Source organism: Columba livia, chromosome 3, assembly GCF_036013475.1.
Source record: "Columba livia isolate bColLiv1 breed racing homer chromosome 3, bColLiv1.pat.W.v2, whole genome shotgun sequence".
Classification (NCBI taxonomy): domain Eukaryota; kingdom Metazoa; phylum Chordata; class Aves; order Columbiformes; family Columbidae; genus Columba; species Columba livia.
In genome coordinates this window covers 66467751-66493870 of record NC_088604.1, presented here as the reverse complement: position 1 = coordinate 66493870, position 26120 = coordinate 66467751, and the positions used below count along the sequence as shown (strand labels likewise).

The window sequence follows — 26120 nt, the reverse complement described above, 5'->3', positions numbered from 1 at the left end:
AGTTGAACATGAACCAACAGTGTGCCCTGGCAGCCAAGAGGGCCACCCATATCCTGGGGTGCATTAAGCACAGCACTGCCAGCCGGGCGAGGGAGGTCACTGTCCCACTCTGCACTGGTGTAGTCTCACCTGGAGAACTGTGTGCAGTTCTGGGTGCCACAGGAAAAAAAGATATTAAGCTACTGGAGAGTACCCAGAAGAGGCTACAAAGTCGGTGAAGGGTTTGGAGGGGAACCCATATGAAGAGCTGCTAAAGTCACTTGGTTTGTTCAGCCTGGAGGAGACTAAGGGGAGACCTCATCATGGCTACAGCTTCCTCACAAGGGGAGGAGGAAAGGTAGGGGCCAATCTCTTCTCCTTGGTGGCTAATGACAGAACCTGAGGGAATGGCAAGAAGATGTGCCAGGGGAGGTTTAGATTGGACATTAGGAAAAGGTTCTTCACCCAAAGGGTGGTGGAGCACTGGAACAGGCTCCCCAGGAAGGTGCCACAGCCCCAAGCCTGACAGTGTTCAAGAAGAGACTGGACAACACCCTCAGACACATGGTGTGAACTGTGGGGTTGTCATATGCAGAGACAGGAGTTGGACTTGATGATCCTTGTGGGTCCCTTCCAACTCAGGACATTCTATAATTCTATGAAACATACCTTTCCTGGATTTAATTTGGATGCAGAAAAAGTGCATGCCAGTATATTTTTCATTTTTGATTGTGATTCAGTCTGATCAGAGTGTCTTCAGTACTGTGGTTCAGCAGTCAGTCATTGAAAAAAACAATTGTTTGCACATCTCTGTTCACAAGTTCACTCCTACAAGCTGAGGCGGGCTCTGACAGAAGCCAGAGGTGGATGTGGTCCCCCTATGCTGTATGGCAATGCAACAAGCAACAATACTGGCACTCTTAATTTCTTTTGTGAAAATGAAGATAAAATTATTTTCTGACATTTTGTTTTTCTGAGAGCTGGAACACTTAAGCCTGATAGCAGTGAAAACTAGTCAGGCTCTATTTGTTTATGAAAAGGGGAGCATGATGATTTTGCTACATTGTGTGATAATGTATAGTGATGAAAAATGGCTGCAATATTATAATGATCCATTCATAAAGAGCAATACAGCCATGTTAATCTCAAAATCACTTAGAGTCTAGTCAGTAACGCTATATTCTATATCTCTTTTAATGTCACAAAAATAGGCATCCAAGAGATAGAAATTTTACATGAAAAATATTGTCTTTTTTTTCTTTCTTTTTTAGTAAATGATACAAAATGCTTCTATCAAAGTAAGGAAAAGAGTTCACTTTTTGTTACAATAAATTAATAATATCAAGAATAATTATTCTCAGAAAAACTAGAGTTATGATTTTTATGAAGGAGTAATGCCTTGCACTGGATATTCTCATAGGCCTAGGTAAAGATGAATTATGTCCTTCATGCCCCTGGCTGTATTAGAAAGAAAAAGGATGGATCAGCCATCAAAGCCATGCATTGTGGTCTCTTATCTCTGACCTTTGAGAATTTATCTCCTTGTAAGAACAGACAGACAGACTAAAGCACTTAGACTGTTGTAATAATACCAGTATATGCAAAGCATTAAAGTGTAGAGCAAACTTCAGCCAAATTAGTGGCACTAAGTGAATTCTGGAGTGAAGGTTTGTGTGGAACCTTGAGGTCTGCAAGGCCACCACAAGTGGCATGCAGTTTATCCACAGAAAGATGTGTAAAAATCACAAACTTGGTGTTTCCATAAGTCTGCATTGATTGTCTGTGAGAAACTTTGGAGGGCAACAGTGGTCAGGAGCCTGTGGAGGCATTTACTTAAATTCATCAGAATCTGGTCTTAACAGCAGAACATGATAAGTTTTGTTCCAAAGAAGAAACAGATCAAAAAAATGTGAAGGATTTTTTTTTTAATTAGTGGTCATCCTAGTTATTTAAATGAAATAATATTTACAGATCTTCACTGAATTCAGTAAAGAAATGTGGGCTGTAAAATTTTATACTGAATCCAATTTAGAAGCCTAGTGAAAAATAGCTACATCTTTCTCTGAGGAAATTAATTGTCTTGTGCTTAAAACTAAATGGTAGAGATTGTGTTGAGCAGACTGACACAGGAAAGGAAACTGTTGGGGAAAAGCCAACGAGTACCATAAGGCTATAATCAGCTACTTGGCAGTGTCCACTGAAACTATAAACTCCTTTCAAAAAGTCCAGGTACCTGTGGTGCTAAGCTTCCTGAGTGCCAGAGTTACATTTGCCTTAGGTGAAGAGATGGTGCAAGAGACATTATTATTCAAATTATATTTAAAACAAACAAATAAACACAAACATAGACTCTAACTTGGACTCAGCTGGGTTAGAGTGAAAAAAATGGGTTTGCAAGGAGAATTTATAAACTTGAAATCTGATTCTGCAAGCTTTACCTCATGTAAGAAAAAGAAACAAACAAGCAAATATCTTCTTTTCTTGTTTTTCATTTGTTTCTTTATATGTTCTTTAAAAATAATGCAAGTATATGCGAGGGCAGCATCCCAGAGATTTTGTATTACAGCTAAAACCCCTCCAGTATTTCAAACTTCAGATGGGGGAAAGGATGCATAGCCACAAAGCTCTCAGCTCTTTGTTCAGCTTACACTGCGGTCCCATCATTTTGACCTGTAACCATAAAAGCCACAGTGATAACTGGCTTTTCTTTTTTTTTCTTGTCATGGGTCACAAAAGGCAAAATAAAAATGAAACAAATAACAAAGACAGATGTTTCCTCTCTTCTAATGGCTGGAAAACATTGAATTCCTTCCTTTCTAATTTTCCTGGGTGGTATTTTTTCCCCTTGCTTCAGTTTGCTGTGTTGTAGTGTGGTGTACTTCAGATTTTTTCTCTTTTTTCCATCTCTTTGTTTGAGGACCATACAACTGAGCAACAGTCTGTAACAGACGGCTGGGCACTCGTGTTTGCCGTGAATGTGCTTTCAACTGAAAAGCTTAGTGTCTGCTCAGGATCCAGTAACAGTAAATGCAGGCAGGCTTCTGGCTCCCATATGCACCTTGCTGCACAACACAAATCCTTTGGGCCAGGGGGGAGCTCAAGGTGGAAATTTTCTGGTCTGACTTTTGCTACGCAGGATGGATGCAGAAGCTGTGTCACCAGGACCTTCCACTGGGGTTTTACCGAGACTGCAGCTGACTGGAACTGAGTTTGTGTTCCACACAAATTTGACAGTTAGAGATAATTCACTTTTGAATTGGATTTTCCACAAAATAGTGTTTGTGGAAAAGCTTAAGATTAATGAAATTCCATAATTTGTTTTGATGGTTTTAAAAATAATTATAATTGCATTTTAAAATGAAATAATCTATTGTCTTGCTTTCATTCATTGTTAGTAACTATTATTATAACTAGGCTTTTGTAATTCTAGATAATGTAATCAATAATGGATTTAAAGGAAATATTATGCTTAACTTTAAAAACCTCTTTAGAAAAATTATATTCTGTCATAGTAGATGCTTTTGCTAGTAAGCTTTCTGATTACAAGAAAAGAGATTTTCTAATGAGAAAACAGTTCATCAGAATAACCAGCAGTCATAACTCTTAGCTTCATGATACCTGGAGTTTATTAGAACCTCATCTCTTAAGAGTCCAGCAAACAGTAGCCCCACCTTTCACTCAGAATCATGTTTATACTAAGAACTGTAGAGAAAAGCTTGAAGAGCAATGCCTTACAGTGACAAAATCCTAAAGCACAGCAAAACTTACATTTCTGTTTTGGGTTATTTTGAAGTATCCTCACTTCTCTAAACCAGCTTTGAGATTTATAGAAGAGTGACATTGACAGTATGGATGTGGAGTGTGTGGACATAGGAATAAAAAGATGTGGTCAAACCTATCTGTGCCTACACACAAGCATCCTGGCCTGTTCCCTTCTCTATTTCTGACACTTAAACTGTACCAGCAATCCAGGGGTGACTGAAGAAATTGCTGCCAGTTCTCCTTTGTTCCATAGTGCTGTTCTTGCAGTGCTGTGCATACTTTTCTGTGTGAAGCTTTTAGTCCTGTGAGATATTTCAGAGTTTAAAAGGAAATACACTTAAAAACACTATGGATGAAGAGGATCCTACTTTTCTCCCTTGTGAAAACCTGGAACTAAGGTCCATGAATGCTTTTGTTCAAAGGCTAATAGCAAAGCCAGCCCATCATTGTTCAGAATCGTGAACTTCCCTGTGAGAAATAAGAAACTTCTCAGTTTATCTGAGTTTGTATTTTTTTTTTTGCAATTTTAAAGTTGGGGGAGACCAGGCTGAATATCTTACTGCTTTTCAATAGCAGTGCTTTTTTAATACTGTTCTGGCTTCAGCCTAAGTGGTCTAAATCATTACAGATTAAACTATTAACCATAAAAGAAAAAGGAGATTGGTAGAAATTAAAGTTTAAGATATCTGGAGCATCTCAAGTTATTAAAGTCTAGTCAGTTAAGACATTTAGCTCTGTCCTGATAGTCTTACTTATGTTGTGCTATTCCTCAGCTCAAGTAAAAGCAGAATTGAACCCAAGTGATCTAGTGCTTAAGAGTATAATCATCTCTTTGTTAATGGGAAGCCTTGGCCAAGATTTTGGAGTTTATATAAGATCATTATATAAGGTTATTAAATTGCATCCCACATGCCACTGTGAAGGTAGATCATCCTTAATGAAATATGAATGCTAAGCTAAAGTAAGTTAAAAGGGGATGTGCTCAGTCAAGTAAGTACCTAAAAAGGCTTTAGCAAATCTGCAGTGTTCCACTCTATTCCCTTTCCTGTATATTTAACAATTTAAAATAGAATAGATCTAAAATCTGGTAACCTTTTCTGTTCATGAGTGACAGTCAGACTAATAGTCTCCTTTTAAAGCCATGAGTTACATTCTCCTACGGAATCACAGAACGGCTGAGGTTGGAAGAGGCAGAACTCTTGAGGTCAGAGGAACCTCCTGTGTTTCACTTTGTGCCCATTGCATCTAGTCCTGTCAATGGGTACCTCTAAGAGGAGCCTGGCTCTGTTTTCTTTGTACTCTCCCTTCAGGTATTTATATGCATTGATAAGATCCCTCTGAGCCTTCAGGTGGAACAGTCTGAGCTCACTCAGCCTTTCCTCATAGCAGAGGTGCTCCCGGCCCTTCATCATCTTTAAGGTTCTTTGCTGGTCTCTCTTCAGTATGTCCATGTCTCTCCGAATGAAGAGCCCAGAACAGGACTCAGTGCTCCAGGCGTGCCCACCAGTGCCACAGTTGACTCATTTACAAGAATCATATGTAAACAAGGACTGTGATTGAAAAATATTTTTGGAGTCTGCTTGAAAAGATGTAATGACATTCACACTTCAGGATGATTTCAGGGTGAAGGAGAGAAATGGTCTCAAGGTCAATGCAGGCTAAAAGATACATGAAAAGAGTCTAGTCCTTTTAATGGTCAGCTTTACTGGACTTGCTCTTCTCCTCTGTTCTTGTGTGGCTGATTTAAGTTACCTAGCTACAGATATTGCAGCTCAGCAGGCATCCAAAGGCAGATGGAAACTAACAGTGTGCACTGTACTCAAGCTTCTAAGACACAAGACAGTATCTATCTCAAAATTAGACCATCAGTAAGTAAAAGCTGTAATTGTGCAAGAGAGGAAATAACTAGTGATTTAAAGTAATCTTACTTTCCTAAACCCTCCTTTCTCAGATGTATTTTGTTTTTCTGAAAATCTAAGAAAATATGCTTTCTGCTGGATTCTACTTTAAAGAAATTGTATTACTTTTACACAACGAGAGCCACACTATATGCTACTACAACTTTGGAAACTTTTATTCTCTTCTAGGATAAATTTTGGAGGTTTTAGTTCTAAGACGTGTAATGTAATTTCTGTATAGGTAAAAATCCATGGCTTGCCAAAATTCACTTGCCAATGATTCCTAATGGAGTTACTTTAGCTTTGTTTCATTACTGTACAGCTAGTTTCTGCTTTAGGCAAGATTCAACTCAAGGGTGTATTTCTCTTGTCAGGTCACAGAACAGATCACTACTCTGGTTGTCAGCTTCATTCCTTCCTTCAGAATAATTTTACCATTCATATTCTGCCTTGTACAATGGGTACATCTAATTACCAGACAATCCACAGTGTCTTTACTTCTGGGTACAGTTATTTTGCAAGAAATTATTTCATATATTTGGGACAATTAAAAGTGGCACTTGTCTAGTGTTCAAAGAAATAGAAATTGTATTCTTTGAAAGAGTAACTGGATAAATAGAAGCCCTCTATTCCAATAGCTAGCAAACCTAATGGTCTCGATTAATTCTGATAAAGAGGCCCAGCCTCATTTTCTATAATGCTTCTTTATTTTTATTGGTTTGCAAAGATGAAAATAGCAGCAACAGTAAAGAATTGAGCCTGATTAGGGTCACTGCTATGCTTCCATGGATTTAGTTGCACTTTCCAAATGTGAAGAGCTGCCTGGTAACATTCATACTAAATTCACATTTTCATAAAGTGTTGTAAAGTTCTTCAGTTAAACGGGGCTCTATGTGTTGGTAAAGTATGATTCCTACCATGGTGTTTATGAACACTGTGTTTTATAAAATTAGCACTGACTAAACTAGTTTACATTTATTCACATTGCAATCAGATAGGATGCAGCATCTTACACTTAACATCTGTCCAACTGACAAACAGGATTGAGAACTGCCATGCCAGTCTGTCTCCATCACAGGCAGGCTTCTGTTTAGATGGGTGTTAGCTGCTGGTTTCCAGATTTTCTGTTAGACAAGGTCCTGAGCTGGGAAGCTCTTCCAACGTGGATGTCAACAGGAGCAGAAGATACCTCTTGCTGCATAATGGATGCTCAGCATCTGCTGGTATCAGGCCCTCATCAGCTACTTCAGAAGAGCCGGAGTTGCCATCTAGACAAATATATGTGCTATGGAATTATTAAGGGTGACTAGACAAGATTCACATCTCCTTTGCTTTCTGCCTCACAATAACGAATGCCTGACCCACTTTTCTAGTGAAAGGATCTTCATCTTATGAGTGTTATCTACTAGGGGCACAGACTCATTTCCATGATGCATTCTCTCATGTTTTCTCTTAAAAGCACTAGACATTTATTCCTGTTTTAATTGACATTTTAAACTGATTTGGAATGATACATAGTTACAAAATAAACCTTTGTAAGATGGAAATTTTGCTGCTAAGAGATTTAAGTAGCCCCTTTTTTTTTTTTTTGGCTGGCAACTACAGGCTGCATTTATTCTTGCAGATAAAACAGACTGGGAGAGTTCTCTGGCCCTAGGGCTGACTGGCACCACACAGCCCCAGTGCATAAAGCCCATGCCCTAAACAGGGTTTCTGCACCTGTGACAGGTCATTATCTGAGGCTGTGCACTTTGATACTGACCAAAACTCTGCCAGGGAGTCAATACTTGAGAACAATTTAACTTTATAGCTGATTGCTTGAGCCCATGTTAGACCCTGACTCTGGTTCGTTTACTAGTATATAGTTAGTGTGTTTGATTTGGATAAGATTTTGTTGTTGGTTTGGTTCGTGCTTGTTAAATATTTAAGGTTTTGTTATAATCCACAATGAATAAAGTTCGGAGGATCTGCAAGGCCACTTTGGCACCTTTAATATTACATCATTATCAACACACCTTTCTTAAGCTTATATTTTGATCTCAGACCATTTTAACCTTTCACACACTTCTCCATTTCTGTGATTTTCCTCAGAATTCTGAGTTAATGCATCTTTGTGTAAATACATAATTGTCAAATTTGCAATAAGGAAACAAAAAAGCATCCCAAGCCCAATCAGGGGAGATTTAAAAGACTACAAACTCCTAACAGCCAAAATTCACAGTGTAAACTGGATTCGAGCATCCTCTGCACTCTTGTAGTTGTTGTTTTGTTTGTTTATTTGTTGTTGTTGTTTTTGTTTGTTTGTTTGGTTGGTTTGTGGTTTTTTTATTCTCCTTTTTTTTCCACAGCAACAGTCAAGCTGTGTGCTGGTGACAGAAAATCTGTCATGACATTATGAATCTTCCTTCAGCCACTATTCTGCAGACATCAAGCTGAATAGCATTTTGGCATAGGCAGGTGGGAAACAGGCATGAGTGGCAAGGGAGAGCCAAGATGTTGATGCTCTGAAGCAATCCATCTCTTAAACAGCCTCTGAAGAGACATCAAGCTTCTTTACCACAGTGGAGGTGATTCTGCCATTGCTTTCTCTCCCTCTAGTCTCCTCAAGAGCAGCTGTCCCTGAATACACTCTGTGTGTTGCGCCAGGGCAAAATCAAGATCATTTTCTAAAGTTAACTAGATTTAGTCTGCTATCTCCTTCTAAGGAGCTACTGTCAGCATCTTATGCGCAGCTGAATTAGAAATGAGCCTTGTGTAATCCCAAATCCCCTCTGAGCATGTATTTATTCTTCAATTTAGGAGGATCCTTTTTGTTGTTGTTGTTGTTGTTGTTTTTGGTTTTGTTTTGTTTGTTTTTTTTTGTTTGTTTTTGTATGCATTCCAATTTTCTTCACAGAATTTTTCTCCTGAAATAGGACTGTTTTCTGCAGTTACACTAATGAAGGTTTCTTAGTAATATTATACAAATTAGAATCTATGCATTTCATTTGTGAAGCTTCAGTAACATTTATTAAAAATTTGCTAATATATTATGGTTATGTTCTACCCATTCTCTAACCCGCTTGTGTTGTCACAGATGGGTAAAAATGTCAGCAAATACATAAGCCTCCATCTGTTCCTCAAAATGAAGTGAACTTTCAAAGTTTAAAATATTAAGGATAAAATCCTGATACTAAGAAAGCCTGGCCTAGAGAGCCCAGGGCTGGTTGTGATGTTAATAAAGACTCTACCACTGGCTTGTGATCAAAGTTAAAAGACCAGCTACATAAGAAGCTATTGCTCCACTCCTGCACTTTAGACTTCTGTTTTATTGTGGGAAGAAATAAATTTACCTCATACCTTTGAAAACAGAAAGATTTATCAGTTTACATGGAGTCAGACTCAATTCATAGTGTTAAAGGTTTTCTTCAAACCAAAGTTCTTTGTTGAAAATAAATTTAAAATTATTTACATACTCTGAACATCTGTGTAGTATCTTGTGCTTTCACCATGATTTCATGGTAGGCCAACAGCACCTTAGCGACTACCCCTTTGTAGACATTTGCCAAAATAAATGCAGTGTGCATCTTACACCTTTCTGCTAGAGAAGTGCATGATCTTCATTTACTTTGCATGTGCCATAAAGCAACGACCTGCACCAAAGCCACCTGTTGCTGATGTGGGAGCCGCTGGCTCAGTTTCCACCCCTGCTCCAAGGCTGTGCAAGACCTTGTGCTTCCACATGGCTTTGGAGGTAGGGGGCAGGGGGCTGAGAAGACAGGAGGAAGATAAACGTTGTGGATGTGCTTGGAAATAGAGATTTCTGGGCTGCTTTTTGATGAGGGGAGATAAGTGTTGCTTGATCATTAATATTTTGGCTTCACAGTGACCAAGTCAGGCTCTCACAAGATTTAATAGGTTAATTTAAACTTCCTTTAGCTGATTTTACATTAAATTCTGTTTTTTGTAAGTCTTATTTCTGTAGTCCTTTTGGTTTGCTGGTAACATTTTGATTTCTTGCATTCACATTTTACTCTTTAGAAGTATATGCAGGGTAATATATGGAGGAGGTTTGCTGCAGTTAGTAAACTTGAGACATCATCTTTCACACCTTTGCACCTTATGGCATAATTTATGCAGAATAAATGTTCTCCTGTCTTTTGAACGGTAGTGTTTCACATCTGCTTCACAGAGAGGTGCAGGAAGTGGTCAAAGCTGCCTTTAGTCAACACTTCTGGAGCTCTGGGATAAGCCCTGTATGGAATCACACCTGAGGTATATTTCTGTTCTAGCTCAAGGAGAGAGCAGACTTCCAGGAATTATCAGGTTAACATGGACAATCTGGCTCAGTGTCACACAAGGGCATAAGCCCAGGGGTTGGCGAGTCAGGCTGTGATACCCTGGGGGAGTTTTATAAACAACCATGCACAGAGCCACCTGTCCCCAGCCTGCCCCAAGGACTTAAACATCCATAAAGCTCCAGCAAAATCACTTGTTCTGTCTGAACTATAAAGCAGAGTGAGCCTATGAAAGATCATACCTATTAGGAAGATATGTTGCTCCTTTCCGATTTTTTTTTTGACTTCAGAGCTCATCCCCTTCTTTTGGTTTAAAGGGAAAAGAAATGCTTTACTTGGGTATTAATAAGTACTGTTAACATAACTTATGAAAGTATGAAAAAAATACTTGACAAGCTATTTATTTTTAAAGAGTCTTCTGCTTGTTTTTCCAAATGATGAGAATTTAAATTTCTTATTTTAAGTAGCTCAGGGAATCCTGAGAGTCCCATTTCTAAGGACTAAGTATTCAAATCCTTATCCCACACTCACTCCATGATGCATACCAGTGACAACAGGAATGTCAGCTGGGCAGCTTTCTCTCATGGCCTCAGCACTGAGATTATGTGGCCTTAAAGACAAGATGATTTAAGACTGATTTTATAGAATATCACATTTGGTAGCATGTGTGACAGGTCATATATTGGATTTTATCCAGCTATAAATTCTACCTGTCAGAAGAACTAGTGGTCCTTTCCTAAGAAAGCACCAGTGCTGCCCATTGTACTATGATGAAACAGGGCAAAGCAGATGATACTGTCTCACAGATGCATAAAACACAAGTTGCCATGCCAGCTACACCTGCTGTCCCTCAGAATAAATTATTCTCCAGGAAAGAGAGGGAATGTTTTCATCTTTGACCTCTGCAACAGCAAATGTTAAAAATGCAAGGAAGTCCTGTGATGTTTTAAAGTGTAAAAAGGCTCAGAATGGAACATCTTTTCCCATTAAATATTTTTTAAAATGTCACCTTCTATTTCGGTAAAATAGAGTAAAATAGCCTGCACTTCTGTATTCTGCACTGGAGTAAAATCATTCCTGATGCACTTTTCCATAATTTCTTTTCTCAGGTATGATGTTTTGAAAAAGTAAAATGCAGAGAGTTGAGTTCATCTCTTTCAGATGTGTTGTCCTATGTGTTCAGGGAGGAAAAGAAGAATTACAAAACCAGGGTTTCAAAGACAAAGATTTTGTTTTCTTGATGAAAGCTTTAACAAAATCCTGGTTCCTGGGTGACTCTCTTTGTACCAGCCCACCTCTACTCCACTCCTAGTATAAATGTTCTGCTGCAGACAGCATGGGAAGCAGAATATGGATTTTGGTTTCCACATGTTTCAGAATATGTGCTTGTTTTGTTTGTTTGATTTTTGTTGTTGTTGTTTTTTTATTATTTTTTTTTTCATTTAGAGTACCATGCACACCATCTGTTTCTTAGGAGGAGGAAAACATTGAACCCTATAGAAAAAAATATTAATATAATTTAAAATTGTCCTTAGAACTGCATCTGTCTTCTCATATTCATGGCACAAGTGACAGAAATATCTTTTGGTAGGTTCAAGTCAACTGCTCAACCCATGCAAGGAGAATTTTCCCTTTAATAAAAAATATTTGTGTAACAAGGTCATCAGGAAGAAGTTTCTGACCTAAGTCACAGCAGTCATAGACAAGTTATAAGAACTGGACAAGAGAGATTTCTTGCCAAGAGCAACTCTTGTTTACTGCCAAGCTGGCAAATACCCTATCTTCCTTGGCATCTCTCGGGTGTGGGAAATTAGTCATGGAAGGGTTACAAGAAATCAAATGACTGGCATAGCTTTTGTACAGGGCCCAGCTTGGAGCTGCTGGACATGTGACTTCCTTTCTCTCTTCCAAAAGAGTCTTCAGCAGTTGTTTTAATGGTTCCCTTTAAGGTAAAGGCCTTCCAGCTCACACATTTGAATTGAGCTATAGAACCAAGTGAAGTTGTGTGATCATCTTTACTTATCCACAGGAAGCCTTTTCACATCCCCCAGACTCCTGTACAGCTAAGATCTCTTGCAGGGCAGATGTTAGATGCCTTCTGAGCCTTCTGTGTGGTAAAAGGAGAGGAATTATCAGGTATCAGTGTCCCACAGCTTTAAAATTCACTGAGCACCTTATGAAAGGAAGAGACGATAAAAAGATATTACTCCTGCTCTGGGTGGGAGACAAAAGAGGAAGCAAATAAAAATGGCAGAATAGCCAAGCTCCTTGTGCTAGTGTCTTGAGAGGTGTTTTTAAAAAAGTGATTTACAGGTGTTTTCAAGAGAATGGCTGGCTCAAGAAGCTGGAGTAACAGATGACTAAATAAGGTTGGAGAAGTGAAATAACAGGCTTCTATCTTTACCTCACCAGGCTGAGCTCAAAACTGTAAAGCAATAGCACTAAATACTAAGTGCGCAGCTCTCTGGAAAAAGTGTCATTGAGGAGATTATAGACTGTCACGTTAGGAGTCTTACTGCAAATTTTGCAACTCTCAGGCTACCCAAGTCATTGAAATTACACCTGGGAAGGAAGCCTTTTCTTATGTCCTCTGTGTGAATGATGTTTTGTGAAGGCTGAAGACACAGGGTAAGATTCGGTCCAGCACCTTCAGTACCTGACTGTTTCTTATCTGTTAGATGGTTTAATGAGGCAGTCTTCCTGAAGTAAATGCCTAAGGTCTATATCTGGTCAGTGTAGAAAGGAAGGTCCTATAGATCTCCAGAGGGATATATCATCTGCTTCTGTGGTAGGTGGACAAGATTTTCCTGTTAGGGACTTCAGAAGTCCTTTATTTTCTCCACTAAGGAGGACAACTTCCTTCGTTACTGATCCTCAGGCACCCATTTAGGGCTTAAGCTAGTTGGTCAACATCCTGAACATACCTATAACAATAAAATTACCAATTTAAGGAGTCTGTTTATCTCCACCTTTTCAAATTGAGCAAACTTTGGTAATCAGCCCTGCTTTGTCCTTGTAAAATGGGCAATTTACTGTCCTGACTATTATCAGCGCCAATAGATATACCAGATCTGTCTGGGATAGAGTTAATTTTTTTGCAGTCCATATGGTGCTGTGTTTTGGATTTGTGACCAAAACAGTGTTGGTAACACATCAATGTTTTAGCTGTTGCTGAAGAGTGCTTGCAAAGCATCAAGGCTTTCTCTGTTTCTTATACTGCCCTGACAGTGAGTAGGCTGGGGGTGAGCAAAAAGATGGGAGGGGACAGAGCTGGGACAACTGACCCCATCTGACGAAAGGGATATTCCACACCATATGTCATGGTGCCCGGAAGAAGGAGGAAGAGGGAGGTTCAGAGTTGTAGCATTTGTCTTCCCAAGTAACTGTTATGTGTGATGGAGCCAAGCTTTCTTGGAAATGGCTGAACACCTGCCTGACCATGGGAAGCAGTGAATGAATTCCTTATTTTGTTTTGCTTGTGCACAAATCTTTGCTTTATCTATTAAGCTGTCTTTATCTCAACCCATGATTTTTCTCACTTTCACCCTTCCACTTCACTTTCCTCATCCCACTGGGCAGGAGTGAGCAAGCGCCTGGATGGGGCTGAGCTGCCTGTTGGAGTGAACCCACAGCAATGGAGAAGTGCTCCAAATATTAGTTACTTTTAAGAGGGAAATATTAGAGAAAAAAATATAAGATGTACTGAATAATTTTTGGATCTCTTTGCTGTTAACAAGTCTCTATTAGGCAAGGTACTAATTCCCCAAACAAAAGTGTGACTATTTGCCTATGCTGTTATGCAAACAGAAGACTTAATGCCTATTCTGATTCTAACACAGGGTGAAATAGAAGTAAACAAACACCACATGATTCACAACAGATATTTTTAGAATTCTAATGATTTGTTTGGCTATTTGAACTATCGAACTAATTCTTCAAACAGATACAAGTGAAAGCTTCTTACTAAAAGCTACCCCCCCTTTCTATAATGGCGAGAAAGTTGAGGCACTAAGAGGTCAGTTATGTAAGATCTGTCCTCAGTCACACAAGCTGGTGGTGGAAAAACAGAAGAAAAGTCTCCTAATCTTGATATTGACAGTTAAAGCATTGTCATCACCATTAATGAACATAGGAACATTTCCGGACAGGTATCTCTTGAGAAACTTGTATTACTCAAATACAAAGATCTGTGGAATTAGAGAAAGCACGCAATTTCATTAGGTCCAGAGAACCTGTTGTGATTATCAGTTAGGCTTTCCTATTATAAAGAACTACCCTAGAGAATTACCTACCTAGAATCCCCTATATAATGTGACTAATAGAGCTTTTTATTTTTATATTTTTAAATTATTTTTGTAGTGGCAAGAATGATAATCTCTGTTCTACCTAGACAGTTCAAAAATTTACCAAACAAATTTGGCACAAGAACCAATTACTTCATTTTAACTCAGATTCTGAAACATTCATATTGCCTTTTTCAAAGTTTTGTCTCATCTCTCTTCTAATGGAGTCTTCACTCTGGAAGACGGAGCTGGAAAAGTCATTATATCACCTGTTCTACCTTTTTGATTTTAGAAAACACAAGTGATGTCACTATCACCTTTGGCCTATTCTTTGACTTAATCCTGAAAACTAGCTAAAATTGACAGGATTTCTCCATGCTCAGTTTAATCTACTTTACCAAAAAAACCCCTTCAACACCTGATATACAGGGTATTAACAACAAAAACAATTATTAAAGTGGCTGAAGAGACATCCTACATTTCAAAACAATAATTGCTCAAATTTACATTTAATATGCATAAACTTCTGAAATACATAAGGGTATTGCATTCTAAGGAGTAGAGGCACTCCAAGGGTCATAAAGCCCATGAAAGCTTCAAAGTAGAGTATAGTTGTCAAATCAGAATTCTTGAGTTACAGCATGCTTGAGAAATAAAATAAATTGTCCTTGAGTTTTAGAAATTAGACTGATATTTTTATGGGCATTCATGTTCCAGTATGCAAGGCAAAAGCCAACCCTAGCTGTACCTGCACAATAATGGGCTTTCTTTCCATCCAGTAAAGAGATGTTGTAGTCATGCTGGATAATTATATAAAAACATCATCTCAGGGATTGTCAAAAAGCAAGCAGCGTGCTAGGAATGAATAATAAAAAGAGCAAACACAAAACATGGTGCACTTTTCTTGACTGTTGCAGCAGATCTACTCGACATCTCAGACAGGATACAGTAAAATGGTGAAGGCACATAGAAAGACACAAGATAGGTGGATAGATAGAAGAGAATTAAGGATAAACTATGGTCTGGCTAAGTTTCTGTATGACAGAGATTAAAACAGGGAAGACTATGGAAGAAAAGGCAACAGTAGTGGGATATGAAAGAGCTCTAGAAAAACTTGATCATCCTGGGAACAATAATTCACTGTTCTTCACAGTCATAAGAACAAGGAAGCATCAAATGAAATCAACATCTTGTAGGTTAAAACAAATAAAAGGGAGTAATAGTTCACAAAGTGCACAAGTCTTTTGTAGAATTTATTGCCATGGGAAACTCTGGATGCCTAAAGTTTACATGAGTTCAGGAAGTTACTGCAGAAAGTGGTTTGACAAATTAATGAAAGAAAGTTCCATCAGTGGCTATAAAACACTCAGAAATAACCTCTGGGCCAGGAAGTCCCTAAGTTGCAGATTGCCAAAAGTTGTGAGGAGTTTTGCTGTGGATAGGTTGAGGAGGTTCATGTCCACTTGTTTTTTTCCTTTCCTTGTGGTATCTGCTACAGGTCACTGCCTCAAATAGGATACTGAGCTAAATGAACCTTTGGTCTGTAACAGTATAGGTAGTCTTACATTTGTGCCCTTGTCATGATGCAGAGATAGCAGTGGCAAAACATCCTTTTCTTCCCATTTAATACACTTTCACGTCTTTGCTGTATGGATTGAACACATTGCAAAGTATCTTGGAAAAAGCACGATCTCTCGCTCATCCTTGCTCCAAATATCCTCTGCCTACAGGTGAAACTAGAAGTAACAGCCAAAGCAGGTCCACCCTGGTACTGCCTCCAGGATGTGGCATCTTGGAAAAAGCTGTCTTGTTTGATGCCTGGTGCATACATGCTGGTACGCATTCTTAAATATATTTGCGACAAATTGTCTCAAATTTTAGAGTGGGGCCAGATGGCCAATTCATATGAAAATAACACAGATATACAGATGAATGGTCACTGCAGAAAGACTGAGCTTGTATGTAACAGGGTGCACAGGCTCCAAACCGTACTTTTTGTTTCAACACTGTATTCATGAAATTAAGAAATAAAGACCTGATGCATCTCAAGACACTGAGAATTTAAAGCTGTTTCTGCAAGTGGCTTTTGGCTTTCCAAGTGGAGTCTTTGATTAGGAAGAGACAATCAACCACAATTTTCAAGCCTCTTTTCCGCTAAAATTATGCCACACCAGTTAAAAGATAAAGTGGAATTTAAGGCTTCTGTTCTCATATTTACAGAATATACATTATTCAACAACTAAGTAGTAAAAGAGGTCACCGTATATTCACATTTATGACCTTCTTTTTCCCTCCTGAATGCAGAGAACTACAGTATCAAAAGTACAAGCATAAAAAAAAATGTTTTGAATTAAAAATAGAAAATGTTCAGTACCAAGTCTCTCATTCACACATACTAGTTTTACAACTGAAATTTCCTCTTTTAGTTATAGTTTAAGTAGAGTAAATATAGCTTGTATTTACTATTCTCTCCTCTTCCCCCTCACAAGATGTCCAACCAAATCAGGGAATTGTTTAATCAAATTTTTAAGTGAAATGTTAAATTGTGCCTCTTGGCAGCAATGCTCTCCCAGAAGTTTGCATGTTCCCCATGCTTGGCACTTTCCATTCTCATCATTTACCTGTGGTGGATATGAAACCAAATATACTACAGGACATACCATGAACAGCTGCAGCAACAGCACCAACAAAAGCAACATGTGTTGTTGGGCCTTTGGTTTCCAGGTGCTTGAGACACAGCTGATGTTCCTTCATTTTGTGACTGCTGCCTCTTTCTCATCTCAGCTACTTCAGTGCCCAAGTGGCTATAAGAACACAGACATAAGAGATGTACAGAATTACTATAGGCTGTCATAAAGTACATTGACATTTCTACAATGATCTCTGATTCTGCTGATTATCAGAGCTTGTGGCAACAAAAGTACTTAGCCATCAACTGTGCTGGCCAAGTAATAGTTCTATTGTGTCAAAAGCAGCTTCCAGAAGACCACATTTTAGTGACACGCTTATGCTACTGTGCCTTTGAATCACATCTATTCTTACTGCATTGGCCAGACTAAAAGGTCTGTTTATTACCCTTCTGAACAGCAAGCTACACAGCTTGTGTAGCACTTGGTAGAGCCTGAGTTGCTCCTTACCATATGACTATCACAGCTCTTTTGATTGTACTAAAAACACAGCGGGACGGTTATTCACTTTAAACATGAGCTGGAAACATCTTTTTTGTTTCTTGACTTCTCTGGTCAATGATGGACCAATGAAACTAATATAACAGATCTTATATCATGGGCACTAATAGCTGTCTGTTAAAAGCCAGGATTATTTTAAATATCATAACTGGGAAGTTTGCTACTGGAGAGTTATTTTCTTTAAATAAAAGGAATATTAAATATGCATTTCCAAAATACTTTTCCAAAAACTTCGAGTATTTTCTGGTCACAGAAAATTTTCTCTTTCTTATGTTTCATTACACCAAAATATTTTTCTTGCAATATGCAGCTGGAAGTAACATTCCATGCATTACTTAGTCTTCAAAAGAAGTTAAAACATTTACTGCTAACTCATGTTATTTAGGAGGGTTTAGTTGTCAGGATCCTTGTAATGTTTCACATCTTCTTAGTACAACTATAAGTTTCCCAGAGTAATGGCTATTACAAGCATATGTAAATTAGAATAAATTTAGTACTTTTGCCTTTGAAAAAGTACAAACATTACTGTGGTGAGAAGCCCAGTTTAAAACAGAATTGGGTAGAAGATGGCCTGGTGTGAGCAGCATGTGCTGTGCTCCACACACCCAGGGCATCCTCCTGCAGCCAGGAGTGCTGAAGAAAGGCAACTCTGGTTGATTTACCACCTGAATGCATCATGTGCAGACAACCGAGAGATGCGCTACTCCATCCACATGCATTCAAGCAGCAGCTGGGAGTTTGCATTTACAGAGTTGCTAAAACTCCTGAAATTCTTCTTCTGTAGCAGTGTTTGTATAGACAATTTGCACACAACAACATGCACCAAGGATACCAAGCATCAGAACCCAAATTCATGCTGCAAAACTCAATTTCAGCTTCTTGCATAGCTAACTTCTATGTATGCTGTCACTGAATAGAATCAGGTCACTTCTGAAGTGTTTGGTCAAATTAAACAATGAAGAACCATTTAGCTACCTGTAGTGAGGGCACCTGCTTATGCTATTGATATTATTTATTATGGTTTATAGTTGCTGCACTCTTGAAGATCAAAACTTCATAATAAAAAGCAAACTTTTTAAAAAATAAAATGTAAATATCTGTTGTTAACAAAGGATGCTTTGACATAATAGAAAAGAATGCCCATATTTTTACAACAGATAGGAAGGAAAGGGAAAATTTTGCAGCATAATAGGTAGCTCAGATGGCGAGTGACAGTATGGAAGCACTTTCTCCAAATTACCATGCTGAACCTCTGCTGACTGTGCATGATAGCTGTGTCATGCTGTGAATGGTACTTGCTTCAGCAAGTGCAATGACTATGGTTAAAGAAATTAGAGCCAGATATTTTCACTGGGAGTATTTCTTTCTTGTAAGTAAGGTAGAGATTCTAGAAACATTTGTACAAAATCACAAAATTTATTCATTTCAGAAACTGGTGAACCTACCCATGCTTAGGTATTTGGAATGGAAACATCCCATGCATTCCACCTGTGTTCCTAAAATTATACATATATTAAACATGCACTATAGCTAGAATCTGCTGCACTATAAGTACAAGGAGACAGGATGAAGGTTACCTATTCAGACATGATGATGACAGTGACTTTGCTGTAGTTTTACGATAACATAGCACATAGCTGACATGTTACTGAAATAAATGTTTCCCTTTTCTCTTGCACAGCTCACAGTCACTCATTCCCTCACCTGAGCTGTCCCCTTTTCTGTGCTAGAAGCAGCATTTGTGCAGGTACTTGCTGAACTGGATAAAATAGCAGGCATGATTTAAAATTCATCCAGAAGGGAAAGAAAATAAAACAAAATTAATTTCAACTTGGTTCAAGTTCCAGACTCATTCACCTCGTGCAGATGTGAGCACTTGGGCCAGAGCAAGGGAGGAAACAGGACAGTGCAGCACGAACATCAGGCACTGGGGACTACTCCCTACCGTCCCTCCTTACACTTGCAGGAACCGATGCTGACATGGGTGGGAGTTGCTGAGCTGCAGAAAGGGAAAATCTGTGACTGCAGTTCCCAGCACACAGCACTTGACATGTCTGAGGGGCAGAGTCAGGAGTGTGGTTTCACAGAAATGGTCCATGTCCTCAGCCCTGCCCAGCAACATCTAGCACTGAAAATTTCCCAGCTATTCACCTTTCAGTATGGAGTGCCATGGCCAGCTGTTTTGGAGGTTTGCAAATCTGGCAGTACATGGTATCAACAGGAGTTGTAAGGAAATGGGTCTTCATTGTAGAGCATTTCAGGCAGCATGGTTTTCTCTAAGGCAGCCCAGAGGTCACAGGCCAGCCAGTCTTTAGAGTGAGACTGCTTGCTTGCTATGCTCTGACTCCGCTCTGGAGTATGGGGAGGGACGTGACTCAACTCTTTCCTGGCCATGCATTATTTGGAGAAGGAAGAGGGTAGTCCTCAATTGCAGGTACTATTACATTTATATATTTATCCTGTGTTTGAAAGAAGAGAAAAAAAATCAACCACCAACCAAAGTCCACCCGAACCCCCCATCCCCCAAACGCCTGTGTATTTACATCCAGTGATAGTTTGCATTCTAGTCCTAATACAGTATGTTTGGCTACTTGAGCCTAAAGCATTAATTATGATGCTAGGAGAGTGCTGCAAGGGGTTGTATTTTGAGATCAGTTGATAACATGGATATTGTGTAGTGGGACTACCCTAAGTTTCCAGTTATAATGGTCAAAGATCTTACTGGCACAGTGGGACAGTTGTATTTAATTAATCTCAGATTCCATCCTTTCCACAGCTGATGTTGGTGTTTACTCTGAACCTTGCTGTATCTGAAAACACAAACTGTTATTTAGCTTGGTGTGACTGGCATGCTGATCAATAAAAGCACAAGGCTGAAAATCGAAGCAGTGAGACTGTTCGCAGTGAATACATGAATGATGTTCACTTCTTTGGCTTAACCAATGGCTGAAGTCAAAGTTAACAGCCTTTTTTTTTTGCAAGTGTTGCATTCTCTTGGAGAGCTTCTAAGCTGAAGTCTATAAGAAATATGAAAAATCCACCCTGTGATGCAAAACAATAATAAGTTTACTGAATATGAAATAGGATGGGTGGAAACTTTAGTTTCATGCTTGTTTTCATTGGATTTCATGTTTCATGTTGTATTTACAAATACCAGATGTCATCTACGCAAAACAGTAATTGATTTCATTAGATTATTTAGGATGCAGAAGCAGGAATATCTTAATTCCTGGCTATATTTAGAGACTGACTGTAGACAGAGGGTTTATATTTGGTGCCCTGGTCCAAGGCATGAAAAAGAAATTTAGAATCTTTAATTCAGCAAGTCAGACTGATGAGATAAATTATTTTTTCAGTAACTAAGTGTGAAAGTTAGTACATAACTGTGAAGGAGTAGAATATTGTGAACTGATATTGAGCAAACCTTCTAAGATAGTTGTAAAAAATGCACATACTGTCTCCAAGATTTCAGTTTGCCTTTTAGCTTTTTCAACATTTTCTTTCTTGTTAAAATGCTCTAACTTAGCAAAAATACTGGATGGTAAAGGTGGGCCTTTGTCCAACAGAAATAATATTTCTCCTTGTTATTCTAGATGATCTCTCAGTCTGTCACAACACAGGTATAAGCTGCTTCTGCCAGTTTTGGATCTATTTGTTTGTCTCCATTTGGTGGCATGGTTTACTAACAGTGCTATGCTTGCCATTTGTGCTGATAGGAAATAGGAATAGTATTCTGTTTTGCTTGGTTGACTCATTCTCTTGGGGATGGTTAGATATTATGGCCCTCTGAGCAACCCCATAATCACGAAGGATTTCATTTTGCAGAACATCTGCTGTCCCTACTGTGCAGCTGAGGAAAGGAACCCAAAGGTACAGCAACAGTTTATTATACAAGTTGTGAGACAGGTAGCTCATACAAGCTGCAAAGCAAGGAATTCTGGACAACCCTGTTTGTATCTTCAGTCTTGCACTGCTAGAGGAATATGAGAACTAAGAAACCCTTAGAAATTTGGAATAAGGCTTCCTGTCAGTTGTGGAACCGATGGCAGAAGGATCTGTTTCTATGTTTAGACAGTGTAATTACCACTTATACCACTGGGTACTCAGGGGTAATTATTGCAGAAATTCCCTTGTGCACAGAGCACTGCCTTGGGAAGGGAGCTCAAAAGCGAATAACTGATGGAAGAATCATTTGGTTTATTACACTTATACCTGGGCAGCCCTGTTGAATACTGACTCCAGTCTGTTCAAATTCCACAGAGTGCCTCCAGAAGATGAAAAGAAGGTAATTTCTGAACAGTTGCACCTCCCTGACTCTCCACCTCCTGCAGGACTTGTGCTAAGGTTTTCGAGTGTTTTCCCCAGAAATTCCCAAAGGTGTTGGACATGGCACAAAACAACACAGGCTGTATCATTTCAGTTATTTCAGTGGCTCTATTGATGTCTGTACTCTGATGAAGGAAGAGCAACTTTTTTTTTTTTTTTTTCTGGCATCCAAAATGTATCATTACTGCCCCAGAAATTATCTGAACTTTTGGCACTGTCCCATCCAGCCCCCTCTGCTCATTTGGGAGCTTTCCCCTGCACATGACCTTCCTGTAAGCATTTCTGTTCCCTCTCAGGACTGAGAGGGCATTCCCTGGAGAAGCTCATGCACTAGGTGGTCATAGAAATATCTTGAAACTCCATTAGCGATTGTGAAATTTTTATTTTACCTTCCAGAGCCACTCCCTAGTGCTGTTTTGAAAGAGAGATATCATACAAGGGTGTGGATAAACACACACCATAATTTTCTCCAGTAGGGAAGCGACATTATGTATTCTGTTACAGGTAGGACACATTGGGGCTTAGCTTTTAGGACAGAATTGGAGCAGAATCAGCTAGAGCAATCTGTCTTTTTTTCAAACTTCTGCAATAGGCAAGAAAGATCACCTTGCATCAGAAAGGCGCAATCAATGAAATAAGGATACCAAGGGTGGTTTACTCTGCAGCCAACAAACCCAGCCCTTACAATACTTCTTTTTCTGGGGGGGAGGGCGGTTGGAGGAAGATGTGTGATCTATCATATCAGCTCTTCTGCATTGCTTTGCTTCCTTTAACTTTGTCAATAAAGGACCAAAACCTCAACTGTGTAGCTTACATAAATTCAGAAGTTATACCAGTTTATACCAGCCCCAGATGTGACTCTGTTGATCTCTTAAGCATACTTCGTGTTTTCACTGCCTCAACTGGTGTTCACTTGGTACATGGATTTCTGACAAGAATTGTTTTTCAATGTAGGGATATTGAAAGCTTTCAAGGTCTAAACATTAAGGTTAACATTGCCCATTTAAGAAAACCAGAATTCATCGTAAGAAATAAATGTACACTGAGGAAGGCTTTGTATATGGTGGATTCAAGACTTCAAACTATCATTTCAGATTGTCCACATATTTGGAAAATCTCAACATTTACAACAACAGAGCTATATTAACACTTCTTTGATTTTTTTAACTGGTTGTTGGGGACAATTCGAGTGATCTTTACAGGATTAACTGGTTGATGGGTTTTAGTTTCCTAAAACAATCAGTGGGAGAAATTACAGACATATCCCTGAAACACTTTTTTTTTTTTTTTTTTTTTTTGGCTGGGGGGAGTTAGGTGCCTTATTGAATGTTTAATATATACAACATCTTCTTAACTCCAAACACTAAGCAAAAACCCTCAGTGAACGTCATAATGTTACTTCTAATGATCTGTGGTATACTATCTGTTTTAAAGCCATAATTTTTTTAAGAACAGATTTACTAGTGTACCAGAATAATGCAACACAGCTTGGATTCACCTGCCACTTAAGTAATCTCACAGATGCAAGTACTGCTTTTGCAATTCAAAGACAGTCCTAACACAACATCGATCTTTTGTTTGTGCTGTCTCCATTCATTTAGAAGAGTGTCTTAAGGGTACCACAAGCTACATGGAGACAGACCAAGAGATTTTATTAGATGTATGTGAGCTATAAAGATTTCCATACACACCTTGCAATGCTGAGTGAGTAGTGAAATCGAGGCAGCAGAGCCATGGGCACCCTTTTAAGTGCTGCTGACCACTTCTACAGTCTTCATAGAGCAACGGCATTCATACTAGTCACTGCCCAAGAGAAAACTTGATACGGATACATTCTCTCTTTTACCTCGGAATCCTGGAAGCCATTCAGTATTTCACAAATAAATACATGTAAAGTAAATAGATAAGAATAAATCTACCGGAAGAAGAAGTGTAATTGAGTTACCTTTGGCTCCATTTACTTATTTCAATGTATCTGTGGTCTATTACAGAACAATTAGAAGTTATTGGCAACAATGGAACCTTAATTGCACCTTAATTGATTTAAATATAAACTACATGGAAAATTTCAATTAATTGCAGCAGTATGGAAAGTTTGAAATGTTGGCACTTTTAAGAATTTCTAAAAACTCTTCTGGTTAACAGTAATCATGACAGAAATTGAATTATAACTCAAAATTTTAAAACATTTGCTTTTCAAGTTCTTCAAAAACTATATTTTGCAGCACACCTAAGTTCTAAAAACTTATGAAGAGTAAGAAGGTCTGAATCAAAATCGAAGTTGACCCACATATTTATAACTAGACCTTCATATTGCATCCGTGCCCCATGTAGATGTGCCATACAGGCAAATGCACAGATTCTATGTTCTACATGTTGAGTTCAGCCAAGAAAGGGCATACACATATTATAGTTTGCAATTTTAAAAGCCTGGCTGCCTACAGCAAGCTGTATGAACCACTACTTCTAACTCTGATGGTCCCATAGTGATTACCAGGGTGGCAGAACCATGGAGGGAATTTATTTCTTGAAGTATCTTGAAGTGCCCAAGATACCCGATGGCCTCCATTCTGTCATTCTTCTTGTATAAGTGGCAGACAACCTTCTAGTAGTAACTTTTGAAATTGTAGGTTTCAAATACTTTTTGGCTTAGAGAACAGGTTATCGCACCTACTCAATTTTTCTTTTGAGAAACTGGAGCCTTGAGAATCTACAGCAAAACATCTTGCTCTTCTATTAGCTTCTGCATCTCAGCAAAGAATTTCAAGACATGTATACCTCTATCACACAGATGTCTTTCTCCTGTCAGGTCTTCCACTCTGGAGATGTTTGATTCTTTCTAAAGCCTCTAAAAGCAAACCCTAAGAGGGTCATAAAGCAGACATTCTGTCCATTGGTGGAATAGTAAGAAAAAGAAATTGTGTGCACACTTGGCAGAAAGTGTTCAGACATTAAGTGTTTTATTAGGACAGAACACTGCTACATGAATATTTATTTCAATTGAAAGCATGCAGTTCGGCTGACCATTATAAAATCCTTGTCTTGTATACAGTAATATTCTTTTTATGACTTTGCCAGACAGCTTTTGTGCTCATAAAGGATGTCTGAGATTTCTTTTTTACTATTTTATGGTGAACTTAGTATCCTGAGGAAGCCTTGCTTAAATCTCTGCATCATGAAGTAGATATGCATTTGTAGCTCTGAATCAGACATTACTGCTCAGTAACAAAACATTAAGCCTGATAGTACTGCATTATTGAAAAGTCTGAGATGCCCACATGTGGTTTTTAAGGAGCTGTCCTAAAATTATGATTAAGAACACTCTACAGTCTTCAGAAACATTTTATAAAAATCAAAATGTAAAACTCATCAGGAAATCTTCTGTCTTTTTCAGCATATTGTTTTTATTTGCATGTATTTGAGAAACATCTGAGAATTCCATTTTACACTACATCTATCTACCTGTTTGTTGTGGACAGCGTGGTTGCAGCTGACTTAGACACATGAAGCCCCCACACTTTAGAAAGCTGAAAAGATACTTTCCTCACAGGAAGGGAAATACAGATCCTGACAAGTTTCTGGAAAATTAAGGAAGTGTTTGTTACAGTCCATGACATTCTCCATGAATAAAACACGAAGACAACTCTTGAGATTACAGAGAGCTTTACTGCATGCATTAGCACTGTGATTTCTAAATAAGCTTCCCTGTGTTCAAAGGTATTTCTCTGTGCAGAAAGCCAGATGTCATTTGTGGGTTATATGAACTGCACAAATTCTGTAAAAATTTCAGCAGAAATTTAAGAAAAAATCCTAGGACCAGCACAAGAATTTGTAGGATAAAAAGATTTGCAAATTCAATTCAAGTATCAAATAAGCTTTATGCTGGTGAACAACTTCTTTTCCGCTCAAAAGACCATTCTGGCAGTTTTCCATTTGCAGAAATGGCAGCATTTAATCAAATAAATGCACACAACTTTCCTTTAAGGTGTATGTGCTACTACAGGCTGAAAAACAAAGGAAGGCACTAGGATAATTGTTTTAGTGTGAAAACAGCTTTTCTGAAACTGCTTTGGACATTGTTCTAATCTTTGAAGTGAAAGAATCTACATTCTTCACTGTAAAATTAAGACTTGCATCCTCTGCTTCCAAGGCACTTTTTTTTTTCAAATTCCTTTCGGAAACAGAAGTTGCAAATTTGGACAGAACTAGACTCACAAAGACTTCCTTAATACAGGGTTTTTGAAATAACTGGATAACTGGTCATCATGCTGATTTTAGTTTCACTGGCTGACTTGTCAGTTATCTTCTGACAGGATTTCTGTGTGTTCCTGCCCTCCATTCCTCAGCCACCCTCAAAAATAAAACAAAAAAACAGCCAAACAAACAAGTAGCACAATAAACAAAATC

General features: G+C 38.6%; 1 protein-coding gene across 7 annotated transcripts in view; it reads right to left on the bottom strand.

Moving 5' to 3' along the window:
- Positions 1 to 26120, bottom strand: part of RGS17 (regulator of G protein signaling 17) — a 74249-nt gene that overhangs the window by 15747 nt on the left and 32382 nt on the right. For 5 of the 7 annotated variants that reach the window (XM_065057373.1, XM_065057374.1, XM_065057375.1 and 2 more), the window contains exon 2: positions 16860 to 17003. In XM_065057373.1, coding sequence (XP_064913445.1) covers positions 16860 to 16978 — 119 coding nt within the window. In that variant the 5' untranslated portion in view covers positions 16979 to 17003. Of the gene's footprint in view, positions 1 to 16859; positions 17004 to 19538; positions 19847 to 26120 lie in introns of all 7 variants that reach the window. The other 2 variants (XM_065057372.1, XM_065057371.1) reach the window with 1 other exon arrangement.